This window comes from Anguilla anguilla, chromosome 9 (genome assembly GCF_013347855.1).
Source record: "Anguilla anguilla isolate fAngAng1 chromosome 9, fAngAng1.pri, whole genome shotgun sequence".
In the NCBI taxonomy this organism is placed as follows: Eukaryota; Metazoa; Chordata; class Actinopteri; order Anguilliformes; family Anguillidae; genus Anguilla; species Anguilla anguilla.
This window is the reverse complement of record NC_049209.1, coordinates 9,433,606-9,447,733: the sequence shown is the minus strand read 5'-3', so window position 1 is coordinate 9,447,733 and position 14,128 is coordinate 9,433,606. Positions and strand designations below refer to the sequence as shown.

Sequence of the window (14,128 nt, the reverse complement as noted above, 5' to 3'; positions counted from 1 at the left end):
GAAACATATGGAACCACACATCCTGCTAGAGTCCAGAATGGACAGCAGTATTTAACATTGCAGTTAAAAAATCAATTTTAATTAAAAAAAAAAATTACATCTGCTAAGGCTTTCCTAAATGTACATTAACATTTATTAATAAATTACCAAGGGTACATTTAGACAGCAGGACAACAAATATCAGGCAAATTAACAATCTGGGGAAAGGACAGGGAGGCCATAATGTAAAATAAGTGATATAAACCATACAAAAATTAGCCATTGATTGTTTGTGAGACTTAAGCCCTGTAAAACATACAGTATGCATGTCTTGCCTAATGCTGGTTGGTTGCCAAGCTATTGATTTGTATGGTGGACGACTTCTCTGCGATTTGTTGAGCAACCTGCACCTCCACCATTTTGAATGAAGAAATCAAGAAGTCTTGGAAAACAGCCTTGCCCTCAAAAGCACTATACATACTCAATTTCACACCTTATCTGAAAATCTAATTTCAAGGACACTGTGCTATTTTTATTTGTAGACTGACAGATTTTTACGGTTGGCTCAAAACTGATATATCTTCATAAAAATTACTTATTTTTGGAATTGTTTTGTGATGGGCCTTCTACGGTTTCTTTAGAAGGCCCACTGGTCTCTCCATTGTCATCTTCCTCACTGGAGATCTCTGAGCTGTTGACAACAGAGGCACTTAGAGCTTGCAGGTCATGCAGGACAGACGTCATTTCTGTAGGGAGAAGGAAAGTAGGAATAAAGTTCCATAAATGCATTAGGTCATGATTAGAGGGAAAAAACATCACAAACCTCAATCCAGGTTTTTTGAAAAATCTCATTAATTACCTCTAGTGAGTGGCTTCACTTTGGATTCAAAATGCACGGCCTTTCCTCCGGGTCTGCTCTGGTGCTGTGCTTCTAGGGCTCTGGATGTGTAAAGTGCTGTGGTCCTCGCCCTTTTCCACTGGTCCAAGAATCCATTTTCATGTACTATTGCCTAAGGGTATGAACAGTCAGTTAAGCCAAGTTCACACTTCACTACTGGTATATGTATATACGCAAACATCTGCACAAGAGTAAATATGTATATATGCATGTGTGTATACAGTGAGTGCCATAATGTTTGGAACAAATGTTTTTATTGATTTGGCTCTGTACTCAACAATTTTAGATTTGTAATCAAAACAATTCACATGGTTAAAGTGCAGATTCCCAGATTGTATTACAGAGTATTTTCACATATATTTTAGTTTCATCATATAGACATTACAACACCCCCCCCCCCCCCTCATTTCAGGCACTATAATGTTTTGGACATATTAATCTTATGTAAATCAAAGTAGTCATGTTTAGTACTTTGTCACATATCCTTTGCATGGAATGACTGCTTTCAATTGGAAGGCCAACTGCGATCCAGGCCCAGTCAGGGCCCGACCTCACTAATGCTCTTCTGGCTGAATGGAAGCATAAACCTGCAGCAATGCTCCAACATCTAGTATAAAGCCTTCCCAGAACAGCGGAGGTTGTTATAGCAGTAAAGGGTGGACCAACTCCATATTAATGCCCATAATTATGGATGAGATGTTGGATGTCAGGTGTCCACATATGTTTGGCCATGTAGTGTATATTCATTACATACATACACACACTATTTCAATCAAGTACATAAATGAATAGATTCACAACAAATAACAGTTTTGTGCTTCATGGATGATTCCAAGGGGCCACTTGCACCCCAACAGGGAGACTTACTAAAAGAATGTTTCTATCTTTATCCGTTTCCTGGAGCTGCTTCTGTAATTCCTGCATTTCCTTCTGGATCTGTTCATCCTGTAGGAGATGCATCTCCCTCAATCGCTCCCTGTCTCTCTCTGCCTGCCTCTCTGACTGCCTTAGAGTCAGCACTGCAAGGACGACATGAAGTCAAAAGAACAAATGTGTCAGATTTTCACCATACACATATATTAAGTCATAGACCCTTCTCCATTTTTACCATCGTTTCACCATGGCCCGTTAAATCTAATCAAAACACACTATTGTTTTCCTATGAATAAACACAATTATACAGAACTTTATTTCATTTTAGTGACTGATAAATTGTAATTCTGTATAGGGAAAAATGGAATCAACTTGTACATTTGCAATTTATACGTTTTAAGGCAAAATTACTCAAAAACATAAAAATATATTTTACTATCTGCATATGATAATGCAACCACTCTGGCTCCATACATGCAAAATCCTGATTGACACGAGACCTGCTCCTGTGATTATGCCAGACCCCACCTGATGATGTAGGCATGAAGAATACCAATCCCGTATGATACCAGAAGTGCACATCGGCAGTTACAAACTCTGATGCTTAAAATTTATGAAAGCGTGTTCAAGCTCCCATAGTTCAGTGCAAGGTCATTGTCCAAGATGACTGAGCTGTAGATGAAATGCTTGATGCTAATTCTATAAGAATGCTACAAAAAAAAATCTGTCTAAAAAAATCTGGTTTTGAAGAGCATGACAGAATTGTATAAAAGACTTATTTAGAATTTCTGAAAATTAATGAAACAATATTTGGTACAGATTGCTTACATGACAAACACAAATAACAATATTCTGACTGAATTAAGTACAATAATGCTTTCTTCACATCTGTAGGGAGACTGTAGAGGCACTGCCTGTCTCATACCGGCCTTAGTGTGCTCTCGTCTCGCTGTATTCAGTTGAGACTCCAGTTCCTTCAGCTGTTGCACAAAGCGAGCTTCTGTCTCAGATACCTTCTCTCGTAGTGCTGGTGAAAAACAAGCACAAACAACAAACGACATTTCTATCGGTTCATCTATTAATATAAGGGCTGTCCCCAAGTACCTTTAAAGGCTGTTCAAAAGCACTGGAAACTGCAGAGTCTGCCATAATATCTGTGTTTTTACACACAAGTTGTGCCTTTGAAAACATATGAAATGTTCTGATCTGACCTACAGAATAGCACCTTCACAACTTTTAAATACTTACCTCTCTCACTCTGCTCCCCTTGGTTGACCAGCTCAGCCCGAAGCTCCTCGAGACTCTTGGTTTGCTCCTCCATATCTGTGTGGGCCTCCTGCAGCTTCTGCAATGCCTGGGAGTGGCCTGCCTCTGCCTTAAGGACCTTCTCCCTACTCTGCAGCAAGGACTGCTTCAACTCTTTCAGTTCAGACTCAACTGCATGGGTTAAAAGGTGGGTATACCGTGAGTTATTACACTTCCAAGAGTATTACAGTATTACAGAAGCAGGCAGAAACATGGAAAGTGGCATTTAATATAGCCACTGCATTTCATATAGCCAATGCACTGAATATAACCACTGCATTTAATAAAGCCATTGCATTGAATATAATGAAATCTAAAGTTCTGCACGTGGAAAATAAAAATCAAAGTTAATTTCCAGGCAGGAGCAAAGCCAAAATGATATCAATTAAAAGAAGACTTAGGAGCAGTAATGAACTGGTCTTCATCATAATCTAGGCATTGTTCTGTGGCAATAGATACAATGCAAAAACTATGGTATAAATGAAGAGTTTATATTGATGCAAGACAATGTTTTAGTCAGACCACACTTACAGTATTGCATGCAGTTCTGGATACCACATTATAAGGATGATATAGAAACTCTTGGATAGGTACAAAGAAGGGCAACTAAACTGGTTCCAGTGATGAAATGGAAACATTACAACTGACTTAAAGGGATAGTTCACTATCTGGGTTTAAATAATTATTTCAGTTTAACTGCACATTTCTCATTGGCTCGGACTATTAGGTCAACATGCGCTTTTTTGTGTACAAAGAAGGACACTTCATACCAGCCAACTTTATAACGGTGGGTATTGGTGGTATACAGGCATCATGGTTTAAAGCAAGAAAACAAATTTCAATTTACTCTGAAAACCAGTTTCTACAGCAATGTTGTTTCCAGTGTGTGTACACACAGATTAATTTTATAGAGTTTATTCAATATGATAAACATAAACATCAGCACAAGCTCTTCCTTTCCAAGGACCTTTATATAGTCATGTTCATATAGGAAGCTGCACCATAATTTCCTTCAGTGCAGCAGTCCCCGGCTGTGTGCGCCATAGAAAATAGTTTCAACCTGAAATAACATTGAATGTTATTTTTGAAGAATAATTGGGTAATATACACATATAAACCTCTTGAGACATAACACCACTGTACACTGTACTGCATTATTTGAGGACAACAAATGGTATTCAGACAGTGCCAGTGCTAACTGCAGACAGCTGCACTGCAGGGCTAAGGAATTGGTGTGAGCATCACTCAGGGATGAGAGGGTCTCAGTTGGCCAAGACCAGCTCATTTTGCCGTGCACCAGCGACCTCCAGTGCATATTAAGTGCACAGGCTTCCACAAAAAAGGTTATACAGGATAGCAAAGTTGAAATATCCAGAATTCTAACGTGTCCAGTTATTTGACTGGGTGCTTCAATGTTCAACTTCAGCACTAAAGCAACTGAAACAAGCACAAAAAGCAAAAACACACGTGAAACAGAAAAGATGTACTTAAGAAATGAGGAGGAACATACACCGTTTATGTGCTTCTGAGAGAGCCTTCTCTATGAGATCTGGGGTGCGCTTCAGTTCTTGCACAAGGTTGTCCCTTTCCTCACACACTAGTGCCAACTCTGTGTGCTGGCTGAGAAAGGGGTAGAGGGAAAGACAGAAAGAGTTAGACAAAGAGAGAAACCAGCAGCAAATGAATCACTGCAAATAGGCAAATAATAGCCTGCACAGTATTACTGATACCTGGGAGAACGAGGCATGCAAGTACAGCCCTGGATGGCCTCTTTCCCATAAAATATTTCCTGCCATCTTCTCATGGCCACAACTGAAAGATGATGCCTGATTCTCGAGTGTTGTACTTCTGCCATGATGTACTTCAGCTCAGTCCCATGTCAGAATTAACGGGTTCTTTGCAATTAACTCACAATTAACTAACTAACAACTGATTTACAATTAATTAACAATAGTACAGTTCATGTAATTAACTCTACAACTTTGAACATGTCAGGCGCTTTGGAAAGGAGTGGCATGGAGACTGCATTCGGTTACTGTACCATTCAGAGGCAGGGTCTGTCAGTTTGGAAGCTTGTTGCACTTTCCATAGGGCCTCTCTTCTCATCACTAGTCCTGTAAGACACGAGTCAACATTGCTATGGTCAAGTAAGACCGAATGACTTCCCAATGCACATGAACAACAGCACTGACATGACTCTTGTGCAATCCCCATGTGAACACTTTAATAAAGTGAAGGAAAATCATCTATTCTCACCTTGGATTGTTTCAACCCTTCCCTTAGCAAATGTAAGCCTCTGGTTCAATCTATGAAGATGTCTTTGAGCCGTTTGTACCTCAGTAACCTTATCCTCAAACATCAGACTGAATCTGCAGAGGAAGTTATGGTTTGCATGGTTAGGAACATCACAATGGAAAACTGACAGGTGCATCCAGCATTATGCCTTCATCCTGTTTTAATTTCATAGGAGCCAGGGTGGAGAAAATGAGTAATCATCAAGTCCTTTAATTTCTTCACATTTAGGTCTTTTTTATGCAACCTCAAGCTTTGTGCGCACCATTTTTCAATTGCATTATTTGAAGGGTTGCCATTATTTGGATTTCTGATTGAGCCGATCTGTCCGATGTAAGGCAGCTTACCTTTGAACTGCCTCAGTCATCGTCTTCATGGCCGAACCTGTCACCTGGCTCAATCCCTTCAGCCTCTCGTTTTTATCCATGGCCTGTGCCAGTTCCCGCTCCGCAGTCTGAAACAGCAGACACTGTTACCACCATGGCTGCCCAGTTCTCCATACATTATTCAGGAAAAGTATCGAAGACTAACCATCAGCGCCAGTTTTTGGTCATGTTAACACTATCCAATTCTACCCATAAAAAAAAGAATAACATGGGGGAATAAAAAGGGCTGTAACAGATCATTAGATATTAAAGATGAGAGTCTGCACTTTAACCACTCGTTGTTTCAAATCCTGAAGTACAGAGCCAAAGCAACAAAAACGTGTCATTGCACAGTAATATGCATGTTACTTATATACATGCAGATAAATCACAGCTCTGAGAAGGTAACTATATGCAAGATAATTTATAGCAAATTATTATGATAATAAAATTCAAATCAGTTGAGGAATATTCTGTGTCATTTAAACAATCATATAAGAAGTCCCTCTGTTCACACTTTGGCTAAAACTGACCTACTAACTCACCTCTCTTCTGACCCTCTCCAGGTCAAGCTCAGCAATCCTGTCTTGTAAGCTGTGCTGGAACATGCTCGCCTGATTCATCAGCCTTTTCACCTCCTGTTCCAGAGTGGAAATCTGGACACACAAAATGCATGTTTCAGAATCTCTGATATGAGGTGTGCATCTACGGCAGCTTATCAGCTCAAACTTGACGGAGCAGAAATCTTAGCTTTAGCCTGACAATGTTTGGTGCTGACGTGAAGCCAGCCAGGGTATACAATACATTCTGAAAATAAGCAGTGAATGCGTCAGGGGGACAACAGCAGAATCATTGTTGCAGTGTTAGTGGTCCAGGTTTCGGCACACATATCAAATATTGTCTAAAGATCTGAAACCATTCAGTAGGACAAACATGCAATAGAAGAAATCAGAAAGGGGGCAAATACTTTTTCACGGCACTGTATATATGTCACATTGTCTCATTGTATCACAGAGATGAATTGCATTTCATCTGAATTTTTCGTCAATAACTTACTGTAGAGAGAAGTTTAACCCTCTCCCCTCGTAGCTCAATGTCCTTCGAACGAAGCTGCACCAGCAGGACAAACACTTTCTCCCTCCAGCACCGGAGTACTTGACTGGCTTTTGAACCAACTTTCAGAAGTGGATCTGATCGGATCTGAGGTAAAAGGAGAGAGTTATTAATCCACAAAGCAAGTGGCATCTGGAGTGGTCCAGTGCAAAGTAAAACTAGGGACTTGTTGGCTGTATGTACCAAATTGCATATTCCTTGTTATTCCAGGATTATTACTGTGAGTGTAATTAATATACATACTTTAGAAAAGTCATTCTGAAAGGCTTAAGATTTCCTTAAACTAAAAAGAAAAAATCATTAAAAGCTGTCGTGGGAACAGGGACAGTTCATCCAATTTTAAAATGCTTTTAAGAAGTTTCACCCCTTAAAAGTTTCACAGAACCAACCAGAGACTGGTATTATCATTTTATTATCGTTTTATGTGGACAGAAAAAATTATTTCTCCTACCACCCCCAGTAATTCTATCATAAAGCAGCCCTTGCTTTTCTTTTAAAGACATATTTATTGCCTTTATCTAACCAGGAAGGTCAACTGAGACCTCAACTGATTAGCAGTGGTAACTAGGGGTATCAAAGCAGGCAGGGAAAGCAAGGGACTGTGTAGCCTAAAAGTTAGAAATAAGAAAAAACTACTAACCAAAATGTGACATTCAGACTCATTGTGGTTTTAAATATCTGATGTGTATACATGACAGTATTACAGTGATGCATTATTACTATCCCAAATATGAAAGGCCAGTTATTAATAGCAGCAAACAGCTAACCGTGTCTCCCATTTCCTTCTCCTGTATGGCCAATATGTCAACCAGAGAGTTCAGTCTTATTGTCAAAAGCTCTGCAGTCACTTGCAAAGCCTCTTTCTCCTTCTCCAGTTTCTAAAAAAAAAAGAACAAAACACAGGTGAGACAGGGATGTGTGCATTTTTATGGTAAATGTGGTATGGTAAATTTGAAAAGAAAGCAGGCATCTACCTGAACCATATCACTCTGTTTAGCCTCTTCTTGTCTCTCTGGAACAAGCTGTCCAACATAATTCCTTAGTCTCTGTAGCGTAGTTGACTGAGTCTCATATGCTTTCCCCACTTGACTGCAAAAGATGATTGAATACATCTCATAAATAGATTTGACTGAAAATACATTTCTAGAATGTTAAATCCAAGTATGGATGAACACAGACTACCTGAAGCAATACCTTGAAAATGTTCTACTTCTCGAAAAAATAACCTTTTCTGGTTGGGTCAAAGCACAGCTTGACTAAATTTCCATGTACAGATATATCAAGCAACGGTTATTCTCTGAAACAGTAAAGAAAAAATAAAACCCCTCCAAATAATGGTGTCTGAGCTATGCTTGGATACCCATGTCTCATGTTAACTCAGTGCCAAAAACATTTTTTTTCCCAATATTATTAAATCGAGGCTAAACTTATCTGAGAAAGAGGCTGAAATGCTGGCAGATACTGTTGTAATGCGTAGACTAGATTTCTGTAATATAAATATTGTAAAATCTCAAAAAGCTATATGCACAATATGAGAATTATGAATGACAAGGAACAAAAAATGCTGAAAATTGTAACTCATTAAATATTTTAATGGTAATAAGAAGTAAAATGCCTTATGAAACACATGTACATTAGAACCTCAGTGATAAGAATATATCACAACTGGGGATTCATGAATTTGTTAAAACATGGTAAATTGTGTTAAAACATTTTACCACGCACACATTCTGAGGATATATCCTTGATTTAGTTTCCCAAACTTAGACAGCACATTGCTGTCCAAAAACACAACAGCAGGCACTCAACATTTAACCACATCCATATTTCATTAAATCACACATAGTTGTAATCGTAATGATCGATATAATCAAATAGATAAAGGGTTCTTTTCTATGAGCCTTTTGCCATAACCTTTCCCAGTTGGGACAGCTGGTATTTTAATTTACCATGTGATCAGATCATAGGATATTGGCTGCTGGTAGTACAGCACGTTTTTTCCCTTTGCCTCATTATCAACATGTGTGCAACTCTATTGCCACTTTCTGGACAGTGCACTGCACTCCCTAAGTTCTGTACAAAAACTATCAACAGACATTCTATTATGAAATGATATTCAATAAATATATACTTGCTGCCTATTGTGATTTTGCTATATTAAAATATATTTGCTAAAACAGTATTTTACTTGAAATACCATAAATACAGGCAGTGTACCTTAATTCTTCCGTCAGCTTGTCTCTCTCCTCAGATACTTGCTGTAGACGCCTCTCTAGATTGGCAATCTCTTCGGTGGCATAGCTCAGTCTGTCCTGCAGGTCAGCATTGATTTGTCCAAGAGCAGAGACCTCTGTATGGTGCTTTACGGACAGCTGCTCCAACTAGACACAAACCGATCCTTTAAAATATATTTCTAAACACTTAACAATACTGAAACATAAAAGCACATACACTCAGTGGCCAATATATTAGGTACACCTGCTTGTTAATGCAAATGGCCTCAAATTAAAGTTGACAGTCTGTACTTTAATCTCATATTCCTTGTTTCTTTTCAAATACGATGTGCTGGGGTATAGAGCCAAAACAACAAAAAATGTGCCACTGTCCACTTACAGACTACACTGTATATAGAACTATGTTCTGTTTTCATCTACAAAATGCTACAAATTCTCTTTTCAATTTCAGGAACAATCATGACTATACCACAACTTAACTTCAATCAAATTATATTTATAGGTGTGTCAAATACTAATTTGGCATATATCCACTGTCCAGATGCTCAGAACATCCTGGGCTAAGGGTTCAGCCTACCTCGGCCTGATGTTTCCTTTGTGTCTGCAGAAGCTCTTCCTTGAGTTTCAGGATTTCCAGCTTGCAAGACTCCTCAAATGTCTCCTTTTGGCAAAGCTCAGTCTCTGTCCTCTGAGCCTCCAGCCTGTTTCTCTCCCCCTCCATGTTCTTTAATTTCTCCAGCTACAGATTCAAAATATGTGCACCAAGATCAGACTGACACACTACAAAACTGTGAAATGGGTAAACTCAATATATACAGAAATAAAAAAATATCCAGAAGGGTGGATTTCTTTTGGCTGACCTCAACACAAAGTTGTTCTTGTTCAGCTCTACTCTGACCCAGTTCTGCTTTGGTGTCGCTGAGGTCCGTCTTGGTTTGACACAATTCAGCCCGTAACTCTTCCAGTTCTTCACTTTTCCTACCATGATGGATTAGAGACAAGTCTGCCTGAATACATTTTAAATTATTGGTTTGCTTATCATTATTAAACGGCAGTTAGTTCCTGCAAAGAAATTTGCCAAATAATAATTGGTTCACAGCAAAAGCCAAATCACAAACTGTTGATGAAAAAATTATAATTTGTTGTTGCAATCATTACTTGATATAGTTTATAGGTTAAACTGTTGTATAAAAGCAATATCACACTCTAGCTCTTGCTATTACACTGTACATTGTTGTAAAATGTGGAATCTAAGTACAATGAACCTCCACTGAAGCTCTCACTTTGTAGTGGGCCAATTGGAGATAACCTTGTCTAGCCCCTAATCCAGTCAAATTCTCTCCCTTTGGCATTACCTTTGTGAGATATCCTCTACCCCCTACCTCAGTCCAGTTCCCCCATATCCTGTTTCTTCCCTCCCAAGTCTAACCACCCCCATCTCCTGTGATGTGCTCTCATTCGAACAATGGCCAATGGCCTCTGTGTCCTTTGAGGGACAGGGTATAAGTGCTGACACACTCCCTCAGTTGTTGGTTTTTTGTTGATCTGTACTTGGGGAACAGACCCACAAGTTCCTTTCCTAAATTAAACAACCTATTTCAAAACAAAGAAGCACCTCCGTTTATTTTTCTACTTACAAAAGTACGGAGGAATAAATGGAACTCTTTAAAAAATGTTTTACTTCAAAAACATTCCACATACATCAGCACAGCTGTGATTCAGTCACAGGCACAAGACCAACAGAATCATAGCTGTGCGTATACACAGTATAGCAGCACTCCCTCTCGTGTGATATTGCTTAATTAATAAATTATTTAAAAACCTGTGCTGCACAGTGTACCTGTTTAGGGAGTGGTCCCTCTTTACAATATCATCCCTCTGTCGGCCTATGGCTTCCTTTAATGCGTCCACTTCAGCCCTCATCCTCTCTGTTTCCAGCTTCCACTCTGTATCAATCCAGCAGTTGGACGGCAGGTCACTTCTGTCAGCAGAACTGAGAAAGTAGTGAAAACACTGCCAATGAATTAAATGTAGCCTAAATTTAATATTGCCATAACAAGTAGCACTATAACTAGGGTGTATAACAGCATAAACACTCATTTCTACATGAACACAAAAAGTATATAATAGCTATGTACTTAGAACAGCTAGACAAGTGCTCAAACTTTTGCATTTTCACACTTTGTTGCCTGAGAATTTGAAATAAATACAAAATAAACATTCAGATGTCTTCACTGTGTAAGTGTTTAGACCCCTTGTCATAAAAAGCTGAGACATGAAAAAATGGTCAAATTCACATTAGATGAATTAGCCTTGCTTTAAGTTGCTCAAGAAAATAATAGTGTTTCATATGATTTCACAAAAATAAATTAGATTTTTTTTAAAACACCCATAAAACAATTTGAAATTATCTGTGCATTTATTGGTAAAATTTGGTCATGAATGATACTGCAGGTTCAAGTATTGACTACTTTCAAGATTACATGCAACCTTACACTCTAAATTAACTTCAGTAGGATCTGCATAATTGCATAAAAGTATCAGACCATAGACAGAGTGTCGACAACCGCATGTCCGCTAAAGACGTGATTTTCAACAGGAACCGCATACCTTCATAAATTTTGGCGGTTTTGTGTCTTTATAGGGCATTCTATATTGCCATCAATTTTAAATTTTTGTCAGGCGACTAATTTTTTTCAGTGTACACCTTAATGTATTGTGGTGGTCTCTTGAAGACAACTGAAACTTTACATTGTAAATGTCACTTAATATAGGGAGACAACGACAATGGAAGTAAAACTGGACCGATCACAGTCACCATGTAGGTTTGCCATGGTCAGACTGTCCCTCAAAACTAATTAGCTGGGCAAAGACAAATATGGCTTGTAAAACCACTCTGAGGCCAAAAGTGAGTTTGATGCAAAAACCACTAGAGCTGGAGATTGCCAAAAAATAATAAGTGAGATGTAACATTGTCAAGCATTCAAAGAACATTATTTAAACAAACAATATTCAGTACTATACATACATATCCAATTTACACGACACTAAATAACTAGCCATTGTAAACATTGATTTCAGATGGTTATCATTGTTTTAAATACGCATTCCTCCTACACCAGGTTATTTGCAGTACAATAACTAGAAGAGTGCACTCAGTAGAGTGCAGATCTCCGCAAAGCATTCCAAACGGAAGCAGTTGTTGATCACTTGCGACCCCTAGCGGCCGGTTAGGAGTTAGCACTCAATCTATTTCAATGGACAGCAATGATGGAAATTAATTCAAATAAAATACTTGTCGTCGACCGATTTGCTAAATATTCGAGAATTCAGGTCCTTGGCCTGCTGTCAGCATGCACAACAAATGGCTGATCGGCCCAGTAGTATGCGAGATTAGCTGCGGACAGATACACAAACACACACGCACAAACACACGCGACCAAACGCATGATGATAATAATAATAATAACAATATTATTATTATTAATAATAATAATAATAATAATAATAAGGGTCCACTATTTAAAAACCCCGGTCCTCAATTTATCCACGAACACGCAAAATGATACGGAGACCCTTGCAAAACGCTATGGTATAACATAAACTTCTATTACAGATCTTTTCCTAGTCCAGAAGATGCATATGACCACAAAGTGGGGTTGTAATCAGAGAACATCTTTTTCCTTGCACCTGCCGAAAATTATCCAATATTTATATTTAATCATGATGTCAAAGATAATGAAACCAAAGTAACATACGATACCCACCTAATTTTTTAACAGTAATTATTGTGCAAAACAGGTGAGGTATTACATTTGTAGCCGCAATGCAGTTACAGATCATTACTCTTCATAATCACAATTAGTCTCAATTATACCTTATCTTGGAAGTGACCTCTTGCTGTGGACCACATGTCCACACGCTTGAACTATTCCCACGTAGCTCCATCAGTCTCTGGTTTGTTTTACGTAGTTCCAGAATTTCTTGTTTTGCTTGAGCAATTGTTAGCCATGGGTTGGCATTCTCCATGCCCAAAGGAGATGCTTGCATAGGCATACCCCAAGTCATTGGCGATCCCCTGCCAATTGCTGGCCCTGCCATTGTCACTGTAGTGGAAGTTTGGGGGCACGAAGTAAAATGGGATGGTGGTATTAAGTTGTTGTGGGCTGCCTCTGCAAAGGGAAAGATGCAACAGTGTGAATTCCATTAATTAGACGAGAATTTAAAATAAAGCCTAGTGTTGGACGAGAATATAAACTGTGTGCGTTAGAAACATCTCGGCTTTGTATCGTAAGGATTATTAAGAATAAATCAACTTCTGGTGAGTATGGAAATTCACATTCCTAAGAAATCGACGGAAATGTAAAACATTAGACTAATAGTAGTTTTAAAAGGTTTGTGTATATGTTAGCAAAGGTTGCGAACAAAAGCAAATTACGAGTGTGCGAGATACAATTTGTTTCTTTATTTAAATAATCAACCAAGATATTACCCAGCACGACATCGTGCTATAAGCAAAAGTGTGTAACTAGATTGTTAGCAATGTCATTTTATAAATACGCTGATGGAAAAGAATCACACAATTGCACCGAAATGCAACAAGACATCAGCAAACTAACAACAGGTAACAGTTAACTTAAGGTTAGCGAGTTAACTGAATGGCTAACGTTACAGCGATAGGAACACTGCTCGTCAACAAAGCGGCTGTAACCGCCTATCGAGTTACCTATTCCTTGTTTATTTCTCGAATCTGATGTTACAAAATCAGCAGGGGCGCTCAACTTTTCGTCCACGTTCCGCCTTTTCATAGTGGCTGCTTAACGTTGAATACCCACGGGCAAAGGGCTATTTTTACTGGTAATCAACCTCTACTAACATTAGATAGCATAAAGTCCTAGCTAGCTAGTTGAGCATTTGTTCTGTTGCATTTTATTTTGGACGGTTGATCCACACTGCGGGTAGTAACGTTACTTTCCGTTTAGATTATCCAATCAAAACTGTGCCTGGACCATAGAACTGTAACACGCGATTTGTTTAAGGGGAGGTTGCCATTGGTCGTGGAGCCTTTA

The 14,128-nt window shown here is 38.7% G+C and overlaps 1 protein-coding gene across 1 annotated transcript; it reads right to left on the bottom strand.

Moving 5' to 3' along the window:
* Positions 1-104: 104 nt before the first annotated feature.
* cchcr1 (coiled-coil alpha-helical rod protein 1) lies at positions 105-14,049 on the bottom strand. Its single transcript, XM_035435232.1, has 19 exons — positions 13,786-14,049; positions 12,937-13,231; positions 10,900-11,052; positions 9,920-10,037; positions 9,637-9,798; positions 9,043-9,206; positions 7,800-7,914; positions 7,593-7,703; positions 6,769-6,912; positions 6,258-6,368; positions 5,695-5,801; positions 5,312-5,424; positions 5,097-5,169; positions 4,566-4,675; positions 2,999-3,187; positions 2,676-2,777; positions 1,745-1,896; positions 839-989; positions 105-725 (listed from the first exon to the last, which is right to left on the bottom strand). The coding sequence occupies exons 1-19, from the start codon at positions 13,865-13,867 to the stop codon at positions 571-573; spliced, it is 2,607 nt and encodes an 868-aa protein (XP_035291123.1). The 5' UTR covers positions 13,868-14,049; the 3' UTR covers positions 105-570.
* Positions 14,050-14,128: the final 79 nt, after the last annotated feature.

Coding starts and splice junctions, on each gene's coding strand:
- cchcr1 (XM_035435232.1), bottom strand. CDS start 13,867: ATGAAAAGGCGGAACGTGGACGAAAAGTTGAGCGCCCCTGCTGATTTT. Junction 4,676..5,096: donor ACAGACCCTGCCTCTGAATG/GTACAGTAACCG, acceptor CCCCTTTCTCAG/CCAGCACACAGAGTTGGCAC. Junction 1,897..2,675: donor ACGAGAGCACACTAAGGCCG/GTATGAGACAGG, acceptor TCGTCCTTGCAG/TGCTGACTCTAAGGCAGTCA.